This window comes from Fundulus heteroclitus, unplaced genomic scaffold (genome assembly GCF_011125445.2).
Source record: "Fundulus heteroclitus isolate FHET01 unplaced genomic scaffold, MU-UCD_Fhet_4.1 scaffold_36, whole genome shotgun sequence".
Classification (NCBI taxonomy): Eukaryota; Metazoa; Chordata; class Actinopteri; order Cyprinodontiformes; family Fundulidae; genus Fundulus; species Fundulus heteroclitus.
In genome coordinates this window covers 3127635-3154365 of record NW_023396770.1, presented here as the reverse complement: position 1 = coordinate 3154365, position 26731 = coordinate 3127635, and the positions used below count along the sequence as shown (strand labels likewise).

Sequence of the window (26731 nt, the reverse complement as noted above, 5' to 3'; positions counted from 1 at the left end):
ATCTTTGATAGGGTGGACATTTGTAATTACATTTGCCCTCTTTTGGAGCCATTACAATCTGCTCTGATATATATTTTTTCCTGATTTAACAGTTTCTGGTGCGTTTCTTTTCAGTTTCTTCTTTGTTGTTTACCTGACATCCTGTTCTGCTAAATGGTTAGTAGTCCATATTTCGTTCATAAATCAACAGGTCTATTTTTAAATATTAATAAGGCTAATAGTTATCCTACTTATCATCTTCTGCTTATCTGGGATTAACAAATTCAGGAGAGGCCACCCAGACTTCCTTCTCCACAGATACCTCCTCCAGCACCTGTAGGGGAAGCCTCAGATGTTCCCAGGCCAGCCAAGACACAGTCTCTCCAGCTTGTTCTGGACTGCCCCTGGGCCTCTTCCCGGGGGGACATGCCTGGAACATCTTCCACAGGAGGCGTGCATCCTGGGGGCATTCAGGACAAATGCCTGAGCCAAATCAGCTGACTCCTCTCAAAATGGAGGAGCAGCAGCTCTACTCCAAGCTCCTTGCAGATGGCCTAGCTATTCGTTCGATCTTTAAGAGAGTGCAACCCTTCCGCCGGAGTGTTGCCCAGCACTACTCCCCAATGTGGATTCCAGCACCCTCAATGAGGCGACCCAACAACAACCAATCCAGGGCAGGCAAAGGGAGCCTTGGAACGAGGACAATTAACAATCAAAAACTCAGTGCGGCTGGAGATCGTCCTGACAAAAAAAGAGCATGGGTGGACATCCCGTAGGTCATTCCTACAAAGCACTGAGCTTGGGCAAGTGACGCAGAAGTTGTCCCAACAAGGCACAGAGTCCTGGAAATCAACGACACAGGGGGAAACTTGGAGGCCTTTACTGCTGGAGAACGACGTCTGGAGGCTAGCTGCACAGAAACCTAAGAGCCCGGCGATGAAAGAGATCTAGATGCCAAGGCTGGAGCCAGGCTGGAGCCAGAACCAGGTGTCTGCTGACTTGAACCCTGCAGGCAGTCAAATCATGGGGAAAAATCAGACTGAATTGTAAGCAAAGAAATTTGAGACATTTACAGGCACCAAGGAACCCCCCCCCCCCCCCCCACCCCCCTCAGCAGGGTGCCTTTGCTATGAAGCCAGGCTACACCAGACTTATCTTTCTCTTTCCCAGTGGACCCTCAAGGAGAGAGAAGTCTGCCCTGGAGAGACCAGCCACCAACGCGTGCTGCATGGGGCTCAAAGACTCACAAGGATCTCCAGGCTCAACAAAGCAGAGTAGAGTCTGCTTTCTGTGAAACTATCATCATAACCAAATCAGTAGTTGTCTGTCTAAGTAGTGCAGGAGAAAGCCGACCTGGGAGTTGAGCCAGTATCCAGCAGGGGTGCAGAGACCCCATTCACAGGCCTGAGACCCGCATGAAGGACGCCGGAGGCACCTCCTGACGGCCAAGTTTTGAGCTAGCCGCTGTCGCTGCTAAGAAAACCAGCTTTCCCTTGATGTAATTCACTGGCAACCAGATGCTCATCTCCACAACCAGAGACAACAGCAGAGGTTTGGCAGAAATAAACTGTGAAAGTTTAGAATGGTTTACTTAATTTAAAGCTTGACTGAGCTAACAGGCATAGCTCCCGTTAGCATTTTCAAACCAATCAATCTGCAGAGCAGGCTGGAGCCAGAAGACCTGAGTGGTCTGGAGGGTTGATGCCCTGATAACAAGTCTGTGATGGATTTAGGTGCTAAGCCATTTGGGGATTTATAGACTAACAGAAGAATTTTAAAGTCTATTCTCTGAGCCATGGAAGGACTTCAGAACCAGGTCCATGTTCTCTACGTTCTTAGTCTTAGTGAGGACTTCAGAACCGGGTCCATGTTCTCTACGTTCTTAGTCTTAGTGAGGACTTCAGAACCGGGTCCATGTTCTCTACGTTCTTAGTCTTAGTGAGGACTTCAGAACCGGGTCCATGTTCTCTACGTTCTTAGTCTTAGTGAGGACTTCAGAACCGGGTCCATGTTCTCAACGTTCTTAGTCTTAGTGAGGACTTCAGAACCGGGTCCATGTTCTCTACATTCTTAGTCTTAGTGAGGACTTCAGAACTGGGTCCATGTTCTCTACGTTCTTAGTCTTAGTGAGGACTTCAGAACTGGGTCCATGTTCTCTACGTTCTTAATCTTAGTGAGGACTTCAGAACCGGGTCCATGTTCTCTATGTTCTTAGTCTTAGTGAGGACGCGGGCAGCAGGTTCTGGATCAGCTGCAGCGTTCTGATCCACTTTTTAGGAAGACCTGTGAAAACACCATTGCAGTGATCAGTTCTACTAAAGATAAACATGGATTAGTTTCTCCAGATCCTGCTGAGACATCAGTCCTTTAATCCTGGAAATGTTCTCCAGGTTCTAGAAGGTCCACTTTGTAATTGTCTTTAGATGGAGGTTCAGGTCTGAGTCCATCACTACTTCCAGGTTTCAGGCCTGATCAGTGGTTCCTAGCTGAAGCAGCTGAAGCTGTGAGCTAACTCTGGATCTCTGTTACATTGACATTGGAAATCTTTTGACCCTTAGTGATGATTAAGTCTAAAATATGTCCCTGTTTGTGTGTTGGCTGTTTAACATGTTGAGTCAAACCAAGCACTTATCTTTCTTAGATTGCTTTCGACCTACCTGCCTCTCCACCCACTAACAGTCTTCTTTCTTCCTAGTTTTTCCATCTGCAAGAACAAAACCAAAGACAGAGATTCAGTGCAACCATTCTCACTATCTGCCAACCTCAACTCTCTCTCTGTGGACTCACCTTTCCCCTGATTTCATCCTCTTCTAACCCTATCCCTCTATACATTATCAGTTTCTCAGCCAAACCAGTTCAGTGCAGCTAACTTAATTTGCCTTTTCTCCTCAGTTCCCGGTAGTCCTGACACCCGTCCAGATCCACTGTTCTTGTGATCATTTAAAAACTTTATCAGCCTCTGTATTTGCTATCCCTTCCACAGTTGGTCAGTCTAGAACTAAGATAAGTTCTTGTGATCAGTGGTTTTATCCTTAAAAAATTTTGTATTTCTCTTTGTATATTTATATTTCTTAAGCAGCTAGTCTATTATATAATACATGTTGGATTATAAACAAATAAAGGATTGTAATAGTTTCATACATAGCATATCAATAGCTTCTGAAGAACACTAATGATCAGGTACAGAGTCACCTTTATTTCACCTGTATGAATGAAAAATAAGCAGAAATAACCAGAACCATAGAAGGGTGTGCCCCAATCCACTCTACTTTTGCCTTTCTCCCCAAAACCCACTTACTGTTCTTTCTTTTTTTTTTTTTTGGGGGGGGGGGGGGGGTACAAATCTTCTGGCTCCTTGTTGTTTTTTTAAAGGCTTCAGGTATTTTCTAAACTGTAGATTGAATTGTACAGTGTGAAATTGAGACAAACACTGAAACATAAAGCAAAATTATGACATATAATCAAAATGCATCCAAACCATTTAATAAAATTATACAAAAACAAAATGTTTCATACTGGGACATGTTCCTTCCTGAGACGTTACTTTCCCATGGTTTGTCTCTGGATATCTGCTTGGTTTCGATTTTACTCTGTGCCAGGTGGGGTTTTTTTTTTTCAGTTCATTAACCTCCAGGCTAAAATGCTTGCTAAGTTGGTAAGTCCCATAATTATGTTTTTGCCCATCAGAATTCAGATTACTGTTTGTTTTTCTTTGGTATCCCTGGCACTGACAGGTATCCCACCTGTCACAGCCTGCCTCCTCAGTTATATCTCCTCCTGCTTTAACATGTTAGAAACTGTCTGGAAAACTTCAGACACTCAATAACTTGGGTAGAGTGGGGGGGTCGGTTGAGCACAGGCTTTTAAGTCTTCCCCCACCTTTAAACAAATAAAAATAACAAACCAGGGAGGGATAAAATATTTATTCACTCATTATCTGTAAACATAAATGTACAATACATTTATTGTATATACATCAAATATTTTTTATAAAGATTTCAAGCTCCCCCTGAAGAGGACCATACCAATTTGGATAACTTGTATGGTCATTGGTATTTTGCCCATTCTTGAAAATTAGACATTGCAAACTGCTACAATCCCAGCAGCACCAAAGTAAAAAGGTGAGTTTAAGTTGTTGTTTTTTTAACTTAAACAATTTAATTTAAGTTAAACTTATATTGTTGTTCTGCCTTTCTGGAACAGATAGGAATTGGTATTAGCCATGAAAAAATGTACAGTATATAATAATGATAGAAGTAGTTACTAATAATTACTGGAACTATTTATATCTAAATATACTATTGATCACTATTGATATGTAATATCAATAAAGGATAAACTTGTTAAGTTATGCTTTTTAATAATATTATACAATACATATCAGCAATTGGTTGAGCAATTGGTTAAACACTGAGACAATTGTACAATAGAGCAGATGTGAGCTTCAGTATATAAATGAGAAAATAGAATAATGGTTTGGCGATGTCAAATTACGATTATAGACAGAACAAAAATGTATGTGTAAAATTTTTTTGTTTGGTTAGAAAATATTAATCAGTAAACTCTGCTTTGAAGATTCTGTTTAACCATTATATGTAAAATTAGCTTGCAACACTACACCCGCAGGATGCCGTTTACAGTTACGTTTTACACCCAGAATCTGGTCCTGGCATTAACTGGTAACTTATATTGATCCGCTTTAGAATTTAACAATTTCTTTTCAGTGTTGGATGTGTTTAATGATATCCCAGATGTGGGATTGACGTGCCATTGTACGAATTTTAAGATACACACCAATTAACAAATTACAGTCATGCTTCTCTTACCTCTTAGTTCTCAAAGAAAATTAAAAAATATATAATTTTCAGATTAGACAAATAATTCAAAAACAACTAAGCATATTATATTATAAGAAAGTTAGCATTGTTTTAGAACAAACAGATCAACAAGTAAGTTATCAGATGAATATCCCGTCTCACCTTATTTTTAGACTGCATAAGGAGCCGACTTGTGTTCGTCATACATTGGGTAATAGCTCTGCGAGGTTGGTAATATGTCAAAGACGACCAGAAATTCAGTCAAACTGGGGGAGGCAGCAAAGACGATGAGGTTGCTATTGCTAATCTAGCTAATGAAACTCAGGAGCTAGCTAATTGGGGCTTACCCTCCGAAACTATAATCGTGATGGCTTCAGGTATACCTGGCGAGTCGGCGAAGGAATTGGCCAAACTTTGACCACTTATTGTGAAGAAGTCTGATAGCCATGACAAGAAACATGAAGAAATATTAATACAACGAATGAGAGACGAAGATTGCCGACATTGTTAGCCGGATTGCTGAAATGGAGGACCGCCTGTGTTTCTTGGAGGACGCCCACGAGAAGCAAGATGCAAACCACCTGGCTTCCAATGCTGAAGTTGAAATACTCAGGCAGAAAATTGTCGACATGGAAAATAGAGAGCACAGGAACAATCTGTGTTTTTTGGCTTTTGCTAGATTTGAAAGATTTCAAGACCGTGAACAAATCGCTAGGGCAGCAGGCCACAGAAACTTGGCGTCGGACCCACCTGACACACCACTCTGGGCACCCCCCAGAGCCCTAAGACTCAGGAAGATTCATGAGGATAGTTTTCTTCGTGATACACTCTGGCTCTTCAAAGGTCAATACTGGTAGCCCTTCCTATGACACAGTACCAGTGAGGTAGCTCTCAACTTCTCAAAGGTTGGTAATCCCTGGTCTAGAGTTATAGCAGGCAGCAAACACGTTAGGGAACTCAAGTGAGTTAAGATCATTTACAGTTGTAGCTGATTTATGAATTTCTTGCAATAAGACATCTGCCTTTAATCTTTTAAGCTGGTTAGAAATCTTCAACTTTTTCGCTCTGGTGCCAGCTCCATGCACGTTACATGTCACAAACCTTAGATTCACCATAGATGTGAGTGAGAAGCTGAAGCTGGAAAGTGCATGTCCCTATAGAGATAGATATAGATAGACCCAAGTGACAAAGTGCTGATCCACAGGAAAGAAGCAGATGAATAAGATAAAGAAAGACAGAAAATTAAGAAAGTGCAGAGAGTGAGAAGTGGTGAAACAAGAAGGATTACAACCCATGACCCATAAACCCAAGCGTGACTAACAAACATACCGTGACAAGTTGCTTCTTTAACAACTGCTATCCAATAGGCTTTAGTTTCCCTTGATGTTGTGAAGCCGTTTGACATAGTTCAGTGCAATTGTCTGTATTATAATATCAAGAAATGCAAGACAATAATGTTCATGTTGGTCCACAGGGTAAAAATTTTGTCACAATTTGGCTCCTCAATATGTTTCAGTCCTACATTTTATTTGGCCAATTCATTTACAATGGCTTCTAACCAGGTTACGTGACTATCAAGTCTCCCCTTAGCGCAGGGGTTCCCAAACTTTTTTAGCCACGCACCAACTTTTGTGTTCCAACCGGGTTGACGCACCTCCAGTCTTCAAAAAAAAAAAAAAAAAAAAAGCAATAAGCCTTTTTATAGCCATATTAAAGGCAGCATATTTAATCATGCTCAAATGACCAGAACACACATAACAAAAAAAAAAAAGAAAAACATTTGCAGTTGCACTTACAATAACACAACCATCATGACAAAGGTTATGAAAATAAAATTAGAACATAATTTGAATTAAAGCTGCTAGCAGCACTGGCGGTCCTCGCAGCTCACCGCCGCTCGGCCTATGTCGGCACTGCGGAAGCGTCGCTTGACGATGGCAACCGCGGGATTGGCGCTCAATTCCACCTATCACCACCATTGCAATAGTCACAACTAGAGATGGGTAGATGAGGCGTCATGAAGCGTTTCAACACATTGCCAAACTGTATTGATACTGAGTGAATACTGTGTCAGTGACACTAGGCAACCTTGTTGACAGACTCAACTGACATATTTGATGACCTAGTATCAGAATAATATAATTTAGCTGTTGCTTCTAGAAAATGGATAAGGGAGAAGACTTTTGTCAGTGACTGTGTATGATTTACTTTGTGAGAAAATCCAGATCAGTCTTGTGTAACCCTCGACAATTGCCTTGTTTAAAGATTACATACTAATATGTCATTTTATTAGTAAACTTACTCAAATAATTTTCTATTTACTGTGGTACATATGTAGTTTTTAAATAAAACAGAATCTCTTCATTTATCTGCCATTCAAACGTACTGCAATGAAAAAGGGTGAAACAGCGCTAATAGTGGCCGAAAGTAGTATTTATTTTTCCATAGAGAATGAATAGGGCAGTTTCTGTGAAATTCAAATATTTATAAAAATTCAACCGTTGGCCCTAAATTCCTGAAAATATTTAAAGGTAATCTGGAATGCGTGTTCTAACAGCTAAATCTTTTCCATGTAGTTTGACACAGAAATTGTAGAGAAACAGTTTTTAGAGCTTATAGTGAAATAGGCAAAAACTTTAATGTGACCTAATTTAGTCAAACAGGTATGGATTTGCACCAACCTGACAACGTATTTTAGGCTCTGATAACTCAAGGTGTGTTCCCATTTACAAAAAGATTTAGACATGCATGTTGTAGATATAGTGATTTGTTAATTTGACAAACTTTTAAAATTTTTTAGTGACAGACATAAAAAAAAGCTTGGATTAGAGTGTACCATATTCTTTAATCTGTCCAAGGAATAAATTCTGAGATTCTGAGCTCATAAAAACAAACGGCTGATTTTTGGTGAATTTTTTTCATTTACCGAATAATAGGTTTTCATCCAAAATGTGAGGGGTTTGGAACATGGGTTCAAGAGACTTTTTTGTAGGTCCTCATCAGTTACATATGTATATCCAATTTCACAGACTCGGACAAAGCATGGCTTGGGGCTGATGTTTTGAAGTATTCCAGAGGGCGCTGTAGAGCAAGTAGGCCACGCCCACAGGAAATTTCACTGGAAATCATTTTGGGACTGGACCAAGATCAAATTTGTTGAATTTGGTACAGATGAGATGAAAAATGTGGAATCTGGAGCCAAACGTATGGTCATGGCGAGGTGCCTGACTTCGGCACGCCACCATGGCCAGACACTTCATCCAAATGTCTTTGTCCTTGAAGGCAAGTGAGACCATCAGGTTATCTGTCTTCTAACCCACTTTCATGTGGACTAGGTCAGTCGTGTCTGTATGGGACCTTTCCAAGCTAAAAACAACACTTTCTGACCTCAGGGGGCGTGGCTTCAATGACGTCATCATTTGACCAAAGAATTTCGTAGGGGACCTGACAGGCATCCATCATGGCAGGTTTCATATTTTTTGGTCTTTCAGTTGGAAGGTTATAAGGGTTTGAATTTTTTTATGAAGGTCAAGTTCGTGCCTTGGCCACGCCCCCTAAACCCTTTTAGTGTCACATGCCTCAATGGCAAACAGACCGGATTTGAAGTCACTAGCTCGAAAGCCCTAGGAGGAGTTTGTTAAAGTTCGAGGTGAGTAAAAGTCAAAAAAGGGCCCAGAAATTATCTTTGACCCAAAATGGCCAACTCCCTGTTGGTTTTACGGCATACCCCCAAGAGACTTTTTTTTCATGATTTGGGAAGATCTATCTACATGAATTTTTTTTTTATTTTTAGGACTTACCTGTAGCCCCAACTCACTTTAGGTGGCGCTGTAGAGCAGTTTCGCCACACTTATTTTCAACTCCATTAATATCCGAAAATTTTCATTGGGGGACAACTTTCTGCCAAGTTTCGTGAGTTTTCGTATATTTTTAGGCCCCCAAAAAGGCCGCTCAAGTGGTCAAATAATAATAAGAAGAAACCAGACAGATACAAAAGGCCCTTCACAGCGCTTCACTGCTCGGGCCTAATTAAATTGTGTGGAGCCAGAGAACGAAAGATAGGCTCAGATCGGTCACACCTCCACAACCTGAAACATCTCTAAAGCAGATGACTAAACTCTGATCTACCTGTGTGTGTTCTCACTTTGTTTATTTCATATACCGGCTTCTAAATCTGAGTCTGACTCACAATTTATGCCGCAAAATACAAAGACCAAGAAGTTTGATTTGATTTGTGTCCGATGACGAGCGAGCGAGAGAGAGAGAGAGAGAACTTTGGTAGGAATACGCACTAAAACCGCATCTTTAAAATTAACTGCACCTGTTTGAATCATAAATAAATTACCTTACCTGCTGGGAAGCATGGGGTGGGAATGTCATGGTTTGAGGATGTTTTGCTGCAGCAACAGCAGGCCAGCGCATGATCTATAGAATCCACCTTGAGTTAATCTGTGCATCAGAGGGTGCTTGAGGAAAACTTTCTGCAAAAAAAAGTGAGAGAGAGAAATTGATCACTATAACAAGATAATGACGAGAACATATCAGTAAATCTACATAGAACTGCTAATGATTCAGAAATCGACACTTCTGGTTGACCTCAAAATCCAGATGTCATTGAGAAGCTGCGGGGGAACTTGAAACATACAGGACATTTAAACCATCCCAAAGTTAAACATGGGGGATGGGGAAAACTAATTTTTCTCATGTCTGTTTGCATATTTATTTTATTTTTCCAGATATGGGTCAATCTCAGCCTAAGCCTGAACCTCCAAACCCAAGTAAGTTTCTTAATTTATTGTCAGTTACTCTGTAATTTATACTTCCATCTTGACATCTATTTCAACAAGTATTGATTACCTTGATTAAAACTCTGATTAGAGAGTTTTTACATTGTTTTTCCATACATGTGATGATATGTGTTTGCTGGGTTTTTACATCAGATCCGTTATTACTTAGCATGTGCATGTTTTTATTGGATATTTAATAATAATAATACATTTTATTTGTAATGCACTTTACATTTAAGAAAAATCTCAAAGTGCTACAGGTAAAATCATCATAGAAGGGTAAAATCAAAATTTTAAAATAAGCATCGCTTTAAAACACTTATGAATAAAATCAATAGCATAATTGTAAAATGTTAAAAGTCATATGTCCTGCTAAAAAGAAATGTTTTTAATCCTTTATTAATATTTCTTGTAATTTTCACCTTATTTATATATATTTTACTTTTAAAAGTTTGTAAACTCTTTGAACTGTAAAAACATTTAAAAAAAAAATTTTCGTGGCTCTAGTGGCTTGCTTTTTCTGAAAGTAGGCTGACAGGAAGGGGGGTGGAAGAGGGGGAGAGACATGCGGCAAAGGACCGCGGGTCAGATTCGAACCCGGGTCGACCGCGTCGAGGACTAAGGCCTCTGTATATGGGTCGCGCTACCCGCTGCGCCACGAGCGCACCCTAAAATTCTTCTTTTAACATATAAAGCCCTTAATAATCAAGCTCCATCATATATCAGAGCTCTGATTACCCCGTATGTTCCTAACAGAGCACTTCGCTCTCAGACTGCAGGTCTGCTGGTGGTTCCTAGAGTCTCTAAAAGTAGAATGGGAGGCAGATCCTTTAGCTATCAGGCTCCTCTCCTGTGGAACCAACTCCCAGTTTTGGTCCGTGAGGCAGACACCCCGTCTACTTTTAAGACTAATCTTAAAACTTTCCTTTGTGACAAAGCTTCTAGTCAGAGTGGCTCATGTTACCCTGAACTACCTCTATAGTTATGCTGCTATAGGCTTAGGCTGCTGGAGGACATCAGGGTCTATTTCTCTCACTCTGCTGAGTTCTCCTACTGCTCTCCAATCTGCATTCTTTGTTGTTATTTCATCTTTTAACTTTTTGTTCTCTGTCATTTTTCTCTTCATAGAAGGTACACCTGGTCTGGCGTTCTGTTAGCTGTGACATCATCAGGGGAGGCAGATCATCCTCTATTACCATCTAACATAGAAAGTACTCCTGGGTCAATGTGAGCTTCTGTGCTTTCTGTGTCTCTGCTCTGTCTTCTCTAACATAGAAAGTACTCCTGGGTCAATGTGAGCTTCTGTGCTTTCTGTGTCTCTGCTCTGTCTTCTCTGACATAGAAAGTACTCCTGGGTCAATGTGAGCTTCTGAGCTTTCTGTGTCTCTGCTCTGTCTTCTCTAAGCCCCAGTGGGTGGAGGCAGATGAGCGTTCACACTGAGCCTGGTTCTGGTTCTGCTGGAGGTTCTCCTCCCTGTTAAAGGGGAGTTTTCCTCTCCACTGTCGCTTCATGCATGCTCAGTATGAGGGATTGCTGCAAAGCCATCAGCAATGCAGACGACTGTCCACTGTGGCTCTACGCTCTTTCAGGAGGAGTGAATGCTGCTTGGAGAGACTTGATGCAACCTGCTGGGTTTCCTTAGAGAGGAAACTTTCTCACCAACCTGGAGGATCTGATGGAATCTGACTTTGGAAAGAGCCTTGAGATGACGTGTGTTGTGAATTAGTGCTATATACATTTAATTGAATTGAGATATAAATATTTATTCATAATATAAATAAGAGGAAAATGTCATCAATAGCTGTAGATAGTAATTGTGAATATTTAGAATAATAGTTTTTTTTAACATTTGTCTCTTTCAGTTTTTATTAAATTATGGAGGGAAATAAAATGGGGGTAAGTGCATTTTGACAATATACTAATTTACCTAACCCATCCATTCGTTTTCTACAACTGCTTATCCAAGCAGGGTCGTAGGACAATTTACTTTTGTACAAAATAAAAAATAAAAATGCGAACAATAGGTATACCACACATAAATATTGTTTTTAAAGATGATCTGAGATATCTTTTTTGAGAAAAGTATGTGGTCGAAAACAACTAAAGGAAGGATTATGATAGAAGAGCCCTTTCATGTTGACATTTACTGGATACAGAAAATCTTGATTTTCTTTAAATAGCAGAGGTGTGTTTCACCATCTCTTTACATACATCATTTCCTCTGCTCATATTGTCAAAGACTGGTCAAAGGAGCATTAAAGGTTGTAGTACCGTATTTTTCGGACTATAAGGCACATTTAAAATACTTAAATCTTCTCAAAAATTGATGGTGCACCTTTATCTATGATCACCGTTGTGCTTACTGACTGATTTTTTGTGGTACAATGCGCTCAAAAATCTGTTAAAATGTGTAAGTATGACTTTGTGAAGCAACGAAACTGCTCCCCTCAATGGATATTCGCTACACTGTGTCACTTCCAAATTGGACCCCTGAGCTGTCTACAAGACTGCCAGACTGTAATGTCAAATTCATGTAAAGGCCCACCCACCACATACTTGGGTGTACTTCTCTTTGCGGAGGTCCGTGGGCTGCCACCCAAATTCTCAATGTCAAATATAGATGATTATGATTAATGGAGCACAGTAACTATAGCTTTGGAGAAATTAAGAAAATCTTAAAGTGTGATTTTTCTATTTTTATACAAACATGTTTTGAATTCTGTGATTAAAAGAAATTTTTCAAACTTCAAAATGTATGGTTACATCTTTTTTTGTGATATTTCTTTCTCTGATCAGAGACAACCAGGCTGATCTGGAATTTGTGAAGAACTACAAACCAGAGTTTGATGATCAGACTCTCCGGATTCTTCTGCTTGGACCAGAAGGTGCTGGGAAGTCCAGTTTCATCAACTCTGTCCAGAGTGTCCTAAAGGACCGGATTTACTCACAGGCTTTAGCAGATAGCTACTCAGCTGCTACGAGTTTCACTAGAGAGGTACACAAATATCTATTTATTGTAAATTTGTGATCCCCGTGTAATTTGAAACCATAAGACATGAAAAGGTTTTGGTGTGAAATGTGCGAATTGGCTTTGGAACAAAATTCAAACACCTCAATGCTACTGAAGCTGGTACGAGAGGGTCATTATCCACGGTGAAACCAGTCCTGTACCTGCATGGTCTGAAAAGCCGCTCAGAGAAGATGAAGCTGTTACTACAAAAGCAACAAAAAGGGACAGATTGCAGTTTTCACATGCATTCAGGGAGAAATAACTGTGGTCTGATAAAAACAAGTCTAAGGTGTGTTGATATAAAGACCATCATTACATTTGGAGGAAAAATATGGAAGCTTACAAGCCTAAAACACCATCCCATATAGGACAGCTTCATGTTGTTTGGATGTTTTTCTGCAGTTGGGACTGGCAAACTTCAATTCATAGATGGCATCATAAATGTTATGTGGAAAATTTTAATCAATATTAAAAGACACCAGCCATGAAATTAAAGACTGGGCAAAAATACTTCTTCCTGGTGGACGATGTCCCTCAGCATGGGACCAGATTCGTTCCAAGTGGTTTAACAACAAAGTCAATGTTCTGCAGATACCATTAAAATGCCCTGATATCAGTCCATGAAAATGTGTGTGAGCAAAGTGGTCTTTAAACTTCAGTAACTCCAGTTCTGTCTGAAGGATAGGACCAAAACCAAGCAAGCCAACCCAAAATGGTTCACTGAAGTCATGTAGTTTTAAGGATAAATCTACCAAAAACTGAAGAGATGCATGGAAAGCTCAAAAATTCTAAAATTGATAAAAAAAATCTCTTTCATATTATTCTGGCATTTAACAAAATTATTTTGATAAGCCTAACTGGGTTACATGGAAACATCTGGTCTAATTAATGTCAGACAAAGTAGTGAAAAAATAAGATTGTGCCTTAATATACAATGCAGTAAATGATCTATAGACTGACTGGATTTTATTTTATTTGTGGTATCCTTCAGCTGCTAAATACAGTGAAATATCTGTTCCCCAAGCCCAGTCTGTAATGTTCACAGCTTCTGCTCTGCTTCTGTGTTTTTGTTGCCGCATGCTGACATCACTAAAACTGTAAAAACACACTCATACTAAATCAGCATAGCATGGTTTCGAAGAAGGTAGCGGAAGTAAATACTTATTTGTGTGTGCAGCATGCTTCACATCTGGAAGGTTCTCCAGAATAATCTTCCTTATGTGTTTTGAAAATAATTTTTTTTCTTTGATTAATGCACTTTTCCCCACTTCTGTGTTGCAGTACATAACCTACAAAGTGCACAAGGAGGGCAAGTCGTTCTACCCATTTGTCTTCTGTGACATCATGGGTCTGAGTTATGAACAGGGGATCTTGGAGGATGATGTCAAACTGGCTTTAAGGGGACATGTGAAGGAAGGATACAAGGTATGCTTCTATTGTTTTATCTATCCATTATCTTTCTTGTTAGTGCTGGGTCTACCTATCTCCATTTGGCAAGGTATGACACATAGTGGCTATTCCTCCAGTAAAATCATAGCGCAACACAGAGTCAAAAAACACAGACAATTATGCACATACAAACTCTCCACTAAATGCAATTTAGAGACACCAATTAGACTTGTATCCATCTTTTTGGACTGGGAGGAACCCAGAGTATCGGGAGGAACACGCACACACAGGAACAACATGCAAACTCCAGCTTCCAGTTATGTGTGCAGCCTTAGTGTAAACATATATTCACGCTTTCAGAGCGAGACATTAAACCCCCCCCTTTACATCTGTTTTTTTTTTTTTTCAGTTCAAACCTGAATCACATTTGCCTGAGGGGGATGAATCCTATGAGCAAGTTCCAAAACCCAAGCACAAGGCGCACATTCTGGTCTACGTATTTTCTGCAGACACAGTGGAATGTACAGTGGAGGAATTTATAAAAAAGACAAGGAGGATCAGACTGGATGCCAGCAGTCAGAGTGAGTCAAGAAATATTTTTCTCTTCTTTACGAGTCATTTTCTGAACTGTTAAAATGCACACAGAAAACTGACCTTGGCACTTAATACGTTTAAATACACACAAATTACTCTTCTGCCCAATAATGTGCAAACAATATTCAGGCGACATTGGATTTAGCTGACAGGAGTCTTTTATTCCACATAATGTGTTCTGAAGATTACCCAGATACAATTAGTGGGCAACTGTTATGATGAAGTTTTTATTTATTTGAAACCATGTCTGATTTACTCTTTCATCTCAGCTGTGTCTCTTCTTAGTGTAATGTAGTAAACCTTGAATAGAAAGCTCCACATAGAGTTCATTGGCGAGATCAGAATATCACTAACACCGTTAACTGAACTCACAAACCTCTCCCAGAATCCTCCCCACCAGGAAGCTCGTTCGGCAATAAACCTCCAAGTGATGCCCCCTTTTCAGAGAAGAAACCCCACAACTGAGGATCTTTAATGCCCTTCCAGAGCTCCTCTAAATCATGATAGTGACTCTGGTATTCAATGCTTCGCCAGTGGTGCCGTGATCTATTTTCCGGCTTTGACCCTGATTTATTTTTATAAAGTATACATTTTGACAGAAGGCTAGACCAGTTGTCGTGCTCTGCTCATCCAATATCTCTCTCTAGTTTCACGTACACCTGCATACCACCCACACTTCCATGTACGGAAGAGGATTAGGGCCACTCAAAAAAAAAAAAGTCTACTCAATTCTGACGTTTTTCTCAGAATTCTGACTTTAATCTCAGAATTCTGAGATAAAACTCAGAATTCTGAGGGAAAAAAAGTCAGAATTCTGACTTTAATCTTAGAATTCTGAGGGAAAAAAGTCAGAATTCTGAGAAAAAAGTCAGAATTCTGATTTTTTTCTCAGAATTTTGAGGGGAAAAAAGTCAGAATTCTGAGAAAAAAGTCCTCTTCCATAGAATTGAGTAGACTTTTTTTTTTTTTTTTTTTTTTTTTTGAGTGACCCTAATCCTCTTCTGTATTAATGTACCTGTGGTCCATGGATGCTTTTCTCTGTATGAAAGTTCAGATTGCTGAAGCCTTCCTCCAACACTAAGCAGCTTGTCTTCATCCAAAAATGGTTCCAGCTCCCAAATTCTAGAGCCATCATGGAGGTTGTTCGCGTGCTTCAGCATATACATTCCTGACTTGAAGTTTTGAATCTGAGTCACCCTCATTCAGTATTTCTCTGGGTCTTCCAGCTCTTCGGTTGTTAGCTCACCACTCGATTTTTTATTTATTTTTTTGCACTTTGGCGGCCGTTGGTAACAAATCGCCTTATCCAAGCTGTCGCTCTGAGCACTGTTTCTAATTTTCTGTACTTCTCCAGATCCAGTAATGGTTAAAACAACTCTGGGGCTTTATTAACAAGGTGCACTGCAACCTAATATTTGGATCTTAGCTCCGCCTCTACCTCACCTTCCTGATCGTTCTCTAACTGAGCCGTTAGTGTCAGGTTACAAGGTCCATTCCACCACAAGGTGTTCTGCATCAGTTCTGGCACCGACAACCCTCTGGTGGGAGGACCAGCTGCATTAATTTTCCCTTGGCAATACGACCATGCCTGAGAGTCGATTAGAGACTGGATCTCAATACTGCAATGTTCTCACTGATTGCTATATGATGTCTTCTGCCACATGTGTTACATGACATGCCCTTTGATCTGCAAAACCTCACCATGTATTTATTTCTTAAGGACACAAAGAACCTACCAAACCTTTTCAAGTTTCTCTTTATGTGCTGGACTAGACTTCTCACATTCGTCATATAACTGCCTCATTGCACTGACAGACCTTGGCATTAATACGTTTAAATACACACAAATTACTCTTCTGCCCAATAATGTGCAAACAATATTCAGGCGACATTGGATTTAGCTGACAGGAGTCTTTTATTCCACATAATGTGTTCTGAAGATTACCCAGATACAATTAGTGGGCAACTGTTATGATGAAGTTTTTATTTATTTGAAACCATGTCTGATTTACTCTTTCATCTCAGCTGTGTCTCTTCTTAGTGTAATGTAGTAAACCTTGAATTGAAAGCTCCACATAGAGTTCATTGGCGAGATCAGAATATCACTAACACCGTTAACTGAACTCGCAAACCTCTCCCAGAATCCTCCCCACCAGGAAGCTCGTTCGGCAATAAACCTCCAAGTGATGCCCCTTTTCAGAGAAGTCCCACAACTGCAGCCCTTTGATCTGCAAAACCTCACCATGTATTTATTTCTTAAGGACACAAAGAACCTACCAAACCTTTTCAAGTTTCTCTTTACGTGCTGGACTAGACTTCTCACATTCGTCATATAACTGCCTCATTGCACTGACAGAGGATTTCTTAGCAGGAGTCAGACTCAGCAGATTTGTAATGTGGGTGGTTACTATTAAATCCTTTCTTCCGAATCTGCTTTTTAGTATATCAACTGCAGCATAATAGTTACTGTCTGTCAGCTGTGCTTGTGAGGTATTTTTATTTTATTTTTATTACTGGTGTACATGGAGGACCAAATAGTCCAGCCAACATGGATTACACTTTAAAAATGCTGACAGAACAAGGGTAACCAGGAGTAACGAGCAGAATCGGACTTGACCAGAAGCTGACATGAAGCCGCCGACGGGTTCCCAACTTTAGCAGAACAAATCACAGTTCCCAACAGGAACCCTTTTTCCAGCCGGTGCACACAAACACAAGCAAGCAGGCTAATGAGGGCAGGGCGAGTTCCCAAGGGAAAACACAGCAAAGGAATAGAAGTTGCTGGAGAAAATAACACATGCAGGCAGGGAATCAAGACGAGAGGATCCGGCAGGGAGTGGTTGAACACTGCAAAAACGGAACTAAAAATAAGTAATATTTTCTTAAAATTAATGTATCTGTCCTTGATTTGAGCAGGTAAATAAGATAATCTGCCAATGGAATAGGATTTTTGCACTTACAATAGGAACAACTCATTTCCATCATGTTATTTTAATTGCAGGATGTCTAGTTATCTTATTTTAGGGGTCAAAATACTCATTCCATTGGCAGATAATGTTATTTACCTGCTCGAATCTAGGACAAAAACACAAATTTTAAGAACATTTTACTTATTTTTAGATCAGTTTTAGCAGTGAATGAGGCAGGTATAAGTAGGCAGAGGAACAGGTGGAATGAGCTGAAGGTAATTAGTGGCTGCAGCAGGTGGAGCTGATTAAGTGCAGAGTGATGGCTGGAATAATGACTGGGAATGGTGGAGCACAGAGAAATAATCAGTCCAGAATAGTCCACAAACAAAAACAACTTCTCTCTCTTGCATAGAGTTTCATTACTGTACTGGGTCAACTTTCTTTTTACCATGTATTGTGGGATTCCATAGTTTGTGGGTTTCATGTAAAACAATATGAATTGGAGTTACTCTGTTGTTTGTATGGTATTAAAACAGATATGTTACCTATTTTCCTTTTTCCTGTTTCTCCCTAATGAACTTTTTTCTATTTTGCTCTAACAGACATTGCTCAGATTGCTATTCTCACAAAAATCGATAAACTCTGTCCTGAGATGAAAGAAGACATAAAGAACGTCTACATACTTCGCAAAATGAAAGAAACGGTTTGTTTACTATATTTTTTTAATTGAGAATTTTTTTATGGGATAAACATTAATAATGCATTCATATTGTATAGTGTCTTTGTTATTTATCCTTCAAAAACACAGCTGGGGAAAAATTAAACACATTGTGATTTCTGAAGTGATTGGAGAACGTATATGTATGGTACAGCTAGGGCAGGTGTACCTAGTATGAAGAGGAAAAAAAGAGAGAACATAAAGTTAAACATTTAAATAACAATAAATAAGGCTGAACCGGAGAACAGTAGGAGAACTCAGACAGGGTGTCTGCCTCACGGACCAAAACTGGGAGTTGGTTCCACAGGAGAGGAGCCTGATAGCTAAAGGATCTGCCTCCCATTCTACTTTTAGAGACTCTAGGAACCACCAGCAGACCTGCAGTCTGAGAGCAAAGTGCTCTGTTAGGAATATACGGGGTAATCAGAGCTCTGATATATGATGGAGCTTGATTATTAAGGGCTTTATACGTTAGAAGGAGAATTTTAAATTCTATTCTTGATTTAACAGGAAGCCAATGAAGGGAAGCTAAAATAGGAGAAATATGATCCCTCTGGTTGATTTTCATCAGAACTCTTGCTGCAGCATTTTGGATCAGCTGAAGACTTTGAACTGCATTTTGTGGACTTCCTAATAGTAAAGAATTACAATAGTCCAGCCTTGAAGTAACAAATTGTTGCGCAGTTACGCACTGTTTTAAAGTTATTTAATGTTTAATAAATAACTCTTTGTCTGTTAGGTATTGTCCGGTAAATATCAGCCCAAACAGCTGATATCGAGACAATAGTTGAAAGGAAAGATTCGAGAACTGGTGTTATTTTACCAGCACAATTCTGCACACATATAAAATAAAGGAGTGACAACTTCTATTCAAGTTCAAGAATTTATTTCCAGGCATAAAATTAACATCCAAAGACACATCACTGTATAATGCTGTTTATCTGAATTAACACTATATTTCTAACAACAAATCCTCTCTACCAGGCTAGTTAAACTTAACTACACTACTAAGCAAAATGAAGATAAAAAGAAGCTAAGGAACTATTTACACACAAAAAGAAACCAAACACAAAACAAAGTGGTTGATTATCAGCAGCATTATCAGAATAATTCAGTGAATCCTGGTTCACTGCAGATCTGAGTTAAAGAACCAAAGTTCATCTTAAAGAATGTGAATTGAGGTTAAATTACCTTAAATAATTCAGAACAACATTTGGTATATGTTTCAACCCATTCACAATGCAAAGCATGGCTTGATTTTACTAATGCCATTATACCTCCGGGAGGCTATGGGTCTCTGTAGCGATCGGTCGCTGAAATCGGCTAATCCTAAAGTTACACAAAACACCTTTAAATCACATTAATGTTCCATATTAATACGGTGTAGCATTATTGAACAATAGTGGAGCGCAACGAAATAACCTTATGTTTCAAAAGAATCATAGTCGTGCATCCAGGAAGCCGGAAGTTACCGGAAGCTAATAGCATTTAGACTAGCAGACATTCGACGCTACCTTTAAAAAGCTTTGGCTTTATTCTAGTCATAATGAGCGGACCAGATAGGCACAAATATCAATATCCCATCAATGTATAAAACCCTTGCTGAGATAACGTTTGTTATAATGGTAAAACACACTTGAATTACATCGGCAATGACGTGGTATCCAAATGCTAACGGGAGCTATGTCGGTCAGCTCCATGTGTTTAAAAACACCATGTAACTGTTAGGTTTAAACACCAAACATCTTATTCAGCAACCTGCACAAAGAAGACACAGAGAATCAGTTAAGTTTTACTTGCAAGGAGAGGGCTCGGAGACTGCTCAGTTACAATCCTCCAAACCACTCTGAAGCAGTCTCCGCTCGCCAGGCTTTTAATTGAAAATTGGAACGCCCTAGTTACACAGGATTTCAACTGCTGAGGGAAGGGAACAAACCAGTTGAAATCCGTTAGGCAGGAACCCAATACACAACAACATCAGTCATGGTCATGGGAACTTTCTTCTTTATCTTCCACAGGCAGCTGCAAGATACAATTAGGTGTAATTGCAACTGTTTGCATGCCTGTGATCTGAATCATCAGTATACAAGGAGAAATAACACTTCAGTAATAAGTATAATATAATGTTGTATAGGCAATGAGATATTATAAGTGAAACATAATAAAACTAGAATAACGATTAAAAGTAGAATAACTATAATAAATCCAACAGTAACGCATTATGTAAACCTTTTAAATAAACCATATAACTTTCCCTGTTTGTTTCTCTGCCAAACCTGTCAGAGCCGCATGTCTGCTGCTTAACAGCAGACATGCGGCTCTGAGCTAGCTGAAACGTGGTCGGGGTAGGCTGGTCCAAGGTCCTGCATGCAGTCTCTGAGCTCTCAGCTTGGAATACTACATCCTGTGTCGGCTTTTGGCCGCTCCACGTTGTCTGAAATCAGCTTCCTACATGTTACTAATGTTGATTTTTATTTTCATCATGGCCCGGTGGCACAACAAAATACATGAACCAGTTTTTCATCGTCACCCCTGGACAGAATATTTCTAATTTTGGCGATATTCCACAGGTGGAGAAAGGAAACCCTGGAAACCTGTTTAATATGGGATTTAAATGACATGTCTTGGTCAAAATTAACACCAAGATTTTCTACTTTATTACCAGAGGCCACGTTAATGCCATCCAGATTAAGTGATTGATTAAGAAGTTTATTTTTTTAGGACTCGGTTCCAAATATTACAACTTCTGTCTTGTCAGAATTTAAAAACAGGAAATTTAAAGTCATCCATGTTTTAATTTCAAGACATGCCTGTAGTTGAAGGGATTGATTGGATTCATCAGGATTTATGGATAAATATAGCTGAGTGTCATCAGCATAACAGTGGAAATTAATCCCATGTTGTCTGATAATTTTGCGAATCGGAAGAATATATATAGTAAAGAGAATTAGTCCAAGGACTGAACCCTGTGGTACTCCACAAGTGACCTTAGGGTTGGAGGACTTAGTGAACATTTACAGTATGCCAGCCTTGAACTGGACTAGTTTTTCCAGCATCACTCCTGTACAGAATATATCTAATTTTGGCAATATTCCAGAAGTGAAAAAGGAAAACCTGGAAATCTGTTGGTCAAAAAATAACACCAAGGTTTACCTGAAACAAGAACTGACTGACAGAGAAGGAACAAGAAAGAAATATCAATTTAGGTTGCAAATTTTTAAATTAAAATTGTATACAGAAAAGCACTGTGTCACTCTGGGTTTGGTCACTCCACTAACAACTTGCGTGGTTAATATTTTGAAAAACGAAACATAATCACTCCAAAAACCTAAAGGTACAACAAGTTTTATCACCACACTGAAGGAACGCTGATCAGTTTATTTATGGAATTTTCCTCTACAAGTGAAAAACAATTGTCAACAGTGACATTTAAGCCACCATTATTAAGGAAATAGGATTTTACTTTGTGAACATGATGTTTTTATTTTTGCATTTATTTATTTATTTTTCTAGATGGAGAAATTCAGTAATGAACTGGGTATTCCCATGAACTGCATCTTCCCTGTGAAGAACTACCATGAAGAAATCAACATGAACGAGGACATCAACTCCCTGATCCTCAGCGCCCTAAAGCACATCATCCAACGTGGAGACGACTACTTCACATTCCTCCACAGTCGATACGAACCTTCATAAAACACATTTAGATTAATACATCGTACAAACCGATTCAATGCTTTTCAGTTTTCCTGTATTTACGCAACTAATAAAATAAGGTTATAAAGCTGTAACCCTAGCATTTATAACACGCTATTTTATAAGCTATGGAGATTATTCATTAAACACTTTGAATTAATTTAAGCTCCACAAATCAGCTTCTGTTGTATTTCAGAGAAGTAGTTTAATGCTTTACAAATTATCATATCGTGAAATCTTGCGGTATATATTGTACGTGTATCCACATTGAGACATTTTATCCCAATAAATCTGATTTTAAACCTTCAGTTCTGTGTGATTCTTATTCAGATGCAGATGTCCTCTTTGAATGTTAGATTTACATATAAAGGAGTAATAAGTAGGAAAATTACTGCAAAATCAACCTGGATCATTCTTACTTGTCACCCAGGATGGAAGTAACATTCCCTATAAACAACCAGCCCTCTCCATCAACAATGTCTTTGTCACATTTTTCTCCTTTCAAACCCAGAGGTATGGTCTGGAACTACTTCGGTGCAGGCCGTGTTTACTTCCTGGTTCCTGAGCCAATCATATGATAGTTTCCAGGGTTCTCAACACAGAGCGCAGCATTTGGTATTTTATTTTGGCAAAAAAAACAGCACCCTGCAAACATGGAAGCCAGTGAACGAAGCAGATCAGAAATAGAAGAGAATATAACATCATATACCTGCCCTGTTGAAGTAAAAATTCTGTGGGGTTCTCTGCAGCAACGGATCGTTTAGGAAATTTCTGGTTTCCACATGATTGCCTCCTCATTGCAAATGCTATGGCAGGCATCTAACTACAAAATATTGTTTGATATGATTCTAACTTGTAGAAAGCTAAGTCAGCATCTTGGACACCCAGGGACCATGGTTTGAATCCCAGTTGGGTCAGAAAGGGCATCCTATGGAAAAACTATACTGACCCCTGAAAAGGGGAGCAGCCGAGAAGACTCACTCAAGAAATGAAAACTGACCATCTACAATGAATGTGAATGAATGAGATCTAAATATTAATTGCTGTATTTGGGATGTTTAGGTGGGACTGTGTAATGAGCTGGGTGCGATTTGTTGGGCGGGGTGGGGGGGGGGGGGGAGGGTGGATTGTCTGAATAAGTAATATTATGCTTTTTTAAAAATGTATATAAATTAGGGCTGTCAGTTTTAACGCGTTATTAAGGCATTAGACCACAACGCCGACATTTTTTTGTCGCCGTTATTGCGCGTCAAAACACACACGCTCACTGTTGTACAGACTGTTTATTTAATGCGATGTTGGGCTTGTTTTTTTCTAAAGGCGCTTGTAAATTTCATAAGTCACGGGTTGCGTTTTTTCTGCAGTTTACAGTGCAACAACCGGTGATAACTGCTGAAAATAGATTAGTTGGTGCAGATCACCATTTTGAGCAGACATTGGTTCACTGCAGAAACCCAACCCATAAACCGTACTTTAATGCTTATTAATTTGTTTTCTCTGTATTTGACAAACTAAGGCTGAATTACGTTGCCAAACGAAGGACCTGGAGTTACTAAGCAGTTGCTAAACAGTCTCATTCAGGGTACTAAGCTCCTGCCCAGTTGCAAGCAAAGTGTAAGACTGGAATGACCTGGAAATTTAAAACCTTTTTCCAGGCTTAAACTATATGAATATGGATATAAACAGCAAGCAAAAATATTCAAAGAAATTATTATTGCTGGTGTGAAAGCTCAGAATTAGATGTGTGAGAGAGTGAAAAAACGAACAATAAAACTTATGACTATTGAAATGTAAAATTTTTACTAATTTATATGTATATGCCTAATATCATGTCTATCTTTGTTTAAGAGGCAAAAAAATATATCAGCATGGTATTTATTTACAAATTTATTTACACATTGTGTAAACATAGGGGCGTCATGATTAGTCATTTAGCCATTATAGTCCAGAGTTTAACATTTGGCACCAGGATGTTTTCATTCCAATTCTCAAAAGTGCTTGAAAAATAACAAAATAAAAATATTTTTTATATAAGCATGTATTTTATTAGTGTCATTTATTGCAAAATTGCATATTAAAATGCCCAAACAGGCTATTACACTTTCAGGAATAAAAGGATAAAACATGAAATTAATTTGCAATTAATCTCGAGTTAACTATCGACATTATGTGATTAATCGATTCAAATTAGAATTTTTAATCGTTTGACAGCCCCAATATAAATACATGTCTTGTGTCCTTCACATTTGTTAATTGAATTTTTTGTTGTCTGTTTTTAGAGAGTATTTATACGTTTTCTGCTCGAAGTGGTTAAAGTAAACTAATACCCACTCCCGAGACAGTAGATGGCGCAAGTTTAAAAACAATAGTCTAACCTACTGGATCTAGCTATTTACCTGAAAGAGCAGCTGCTAGCTAACTAAGTAATGCATGAGAACGTGTGGCAGCATGAACGTCAACAAAGTATTTTGTCATATTTCGGCCCGAAAAATCAACAGAAAAGGTCAAGAGTAGATGACAGGACGAACATATTTACCGGACAATACCTAACAGACAAAGGGTTATTTATTAAAAATTAAATAACTTTAAAACAGTGCGTAATTGCACAACAATTTGTTACTTCAAGGCTGGACTATTGTAATTCTTTACTATCAGGAAGTCCACAAAATGCAGTTCAAAGTTCCATTATAGTAGATTTTTATCGGATAATGCTGTATCAAAACTTAAAGAGTCTGTCCCCTTCTTAATATCCTCAGTATTGCAGAAATGCCCTGTAGATGGCAGCATTGCTGTTTCTTCCCATTCACAAATCGATACCTTTGCTAACAATGTGACTTCCTCATTGCGTTCTGCATTAGACAATGTAGCTCCCTTGAAAAAGAAGGTGATTATTCACAGGAAGCTGGCTCCTTGGTTTAATTCAGAGCTGCGTTCCTTGAAGCACAATGTTAGGAAATTGGAGAGAAAATGGCGCTCTACACACCAAGAGGAATCCTACTTAATCTGGAGGGACAGACTATTGTTGTATAACAAGACCCTCCGCAGAGTTAGAGTAGCATATTTTTCATCATTAATTGAAGAGAATAAAAATAATCCTAGATTTCTCTTTAGTACAGTTGCCAAACTTACCCAGAGCAACAGCTCTGTTGATCCATCCATTCCCTTAGCTCTTAGTAGTAATGATTTTATGGGATTCTTCATAAATAAAATTGATGCCATTAAAAATAAAATAATTGGCATCCTCCCAAACATGATTACCTCGTCCTCAGTAAGTGAGGCAGCATTGGAGGAATCTTTAGAATCTGCGCAGTGTTTGAACTGTTTAGAAGCAGTAGAGCTTTCTGAGCTATCTAAAATTTTAGCTTCATCTAAACCTTCTACCTGTATGTTAGACCCAATCCCAACCAAGTTGTTTAAGGACATATTCCCTTTGATCAGTGGCACTATTTTAGACATGATTAATCTATCCTTAGTAAATGGATATGTACCACAGGTTTTGAAAGTAGCTGTTATTAAACCTTTACTTAAGAAACCTTCTCTTGATCAAGATGAGTTAGTAAATTACAGACCTATATCTAATCTTCTTTTCTTATCTAAAATTCTTGAGAAAGTAGTTGCTAATCAACTTTGTGAACATTTACAAAGTAATGACCTACTTGAGGAGTTTCAGTCAGGCTTCAGAGCTCATCATAGCACTGAAACAGCTCTGGTGAAGGTCACTAATGATATTCTCATGGCCTCAGATAATGGACTTGTGTCTATACTTGTCCTGTTAGATCTCAGTGCTGCGTTTGATACAGTTGATCACAATATTCTCCTACAAAGACTTGAGCATACTGTAGGGATTAAGGGGAAAGCATTAGGCTGGTTTAAATCTTATCTGTCAGACAGATTCCAATTTGTTCATGTTAATAATAAATCTTCCTCAAACTCTAGGGTCACCTGTGGAGTACCACAGGGTTCAGTCCTTGGACCAATTCTCTTTACTATATATATGCTTCCGATAGGCAAAATTATCAGACAGCATGGGATTAATTTCCACTGTTATGCTGATGATACTCAGCTATATTTATCCATAAATCCTGATGAATCCAATCAATTACTTCGACTGCAGTCATGTCTTGATGACATCAAAAGCTGGATGACTTTAAATTTCCTGCATCTAAATTCTGACAAGACCGAAGTTTTAATCTTTGGGCCAGAGTCCTCAAAAAATAAACTTCTTAACCAATCACTTAATCTGGGTGGCATTAACCTGGCCTCTGGTAATAAAGTAAAAAATCTTGGTGTTATTTTTGACCAAGACATGTCATTTAAATCCCATATTAAACAGGTTTCCAGAGTTTCCTTTTTTCACCTCCGGAATATCGCCAAAATTAGAAACATTCTGTCCAGGAGTGATGCTGAAAAACTGGTCCATGCATTTGTTACTTCAAGGCTGGACTATTGTAATTCTTTACTATCAGGAAGTCCACAAAATGCAGTTCAAAGCCTTCAGCTGATCCAAAATGCTGCAGCAAGAGTTCTGATGAAAATCAACAAGAGGGATCATATTTCTCCAATTTTAGCTTCCCTTCATTGGCTTCCTGTTAAATCAAGAATAGAATTTAAAATTCTTCTTCTAACGTATAAAGCCCTTAATAATCAAGCTCCATCATATATCAGAGCTCTGATTACCCCGTATGTTCCTAACAGAGCACTTGGCTCTCAGACTGCAGGTCTGCTGGTGGTTCCTAGAGTCTCTAAAAGTAGAATGGGAGGCAGATCCTTTAGCTATCAGGCTCCTCTCCTGTGGAACCAACTCCCAGTTTTGGTCCGTGAGGCAGACACC

The 26731-nt window shown here is 39.0% G+C and overlaps 1 protein-coding gene across 2 annotated transcripts; it reads left to right on the top strand.

Moving 5' to 3' along the window:
- Positions 1-3844: 3844 nt before the first annotated feature.
- LOC110366884 (interferon-induced protein 44) lies at positions 3845-22177 on the top strand. Of its 2 annotated transcripts, XM_021310467.2 has the most exons (8): positions 3845-4100; positions 9533-9574; positions 11447-11480; positions 12381-12579; positions 13876-14019; positions 14393-14564; positions 18089-18189; positions 21718-22177. In XM_021310467.2, the coding sequence occupies exons 2-8, from the start codon at positions 9535-9537 to the stop codon at positions 21898-21900; spliced, it is 873 nt and encodes a 290-aa protein (XP_021166142.2). In that variant the 5' UTR covers positions 3845-4100; positions 9533-9534; the 3' UTR covers positions 21901-22177. The 2 variants fall into 2 exon arrangements, with proteins under 2 accessions (XP_021166142.2, XP_035986286.1); XM_036130393.1 differs by lacking the exon at positions 3845-4100 and having other exon boundaries at positions 9362-9574.
- Positions 22178-26731: the final 4554 nt, after the last annotated feature.

Bases quoted from the DNA above. Each gene is read 5' to 3' on its own strand.
- LOC110366884 (XM_036130393.1), top strand. From the start codon at position 9,478: ATGGGGAAAACTAATTTTTCTCATGTCTGTTTGCATATTTATTTTATT. The intron at 14,020-14,392 runs GTATGCTTCTAT...TTTTTTTTTCAG, and splicing joins ATGTGAAGGAAGGATACAAG to TTCAAACCTGAATCACATTT. The intron at 14,565-18,088 runs GTGAGTCAAGAA...TTGCTCTAACAG, and splicing joins ACTGGATGCCAGCAGTCAGA to ACATTGCTCAGATTGCTATT.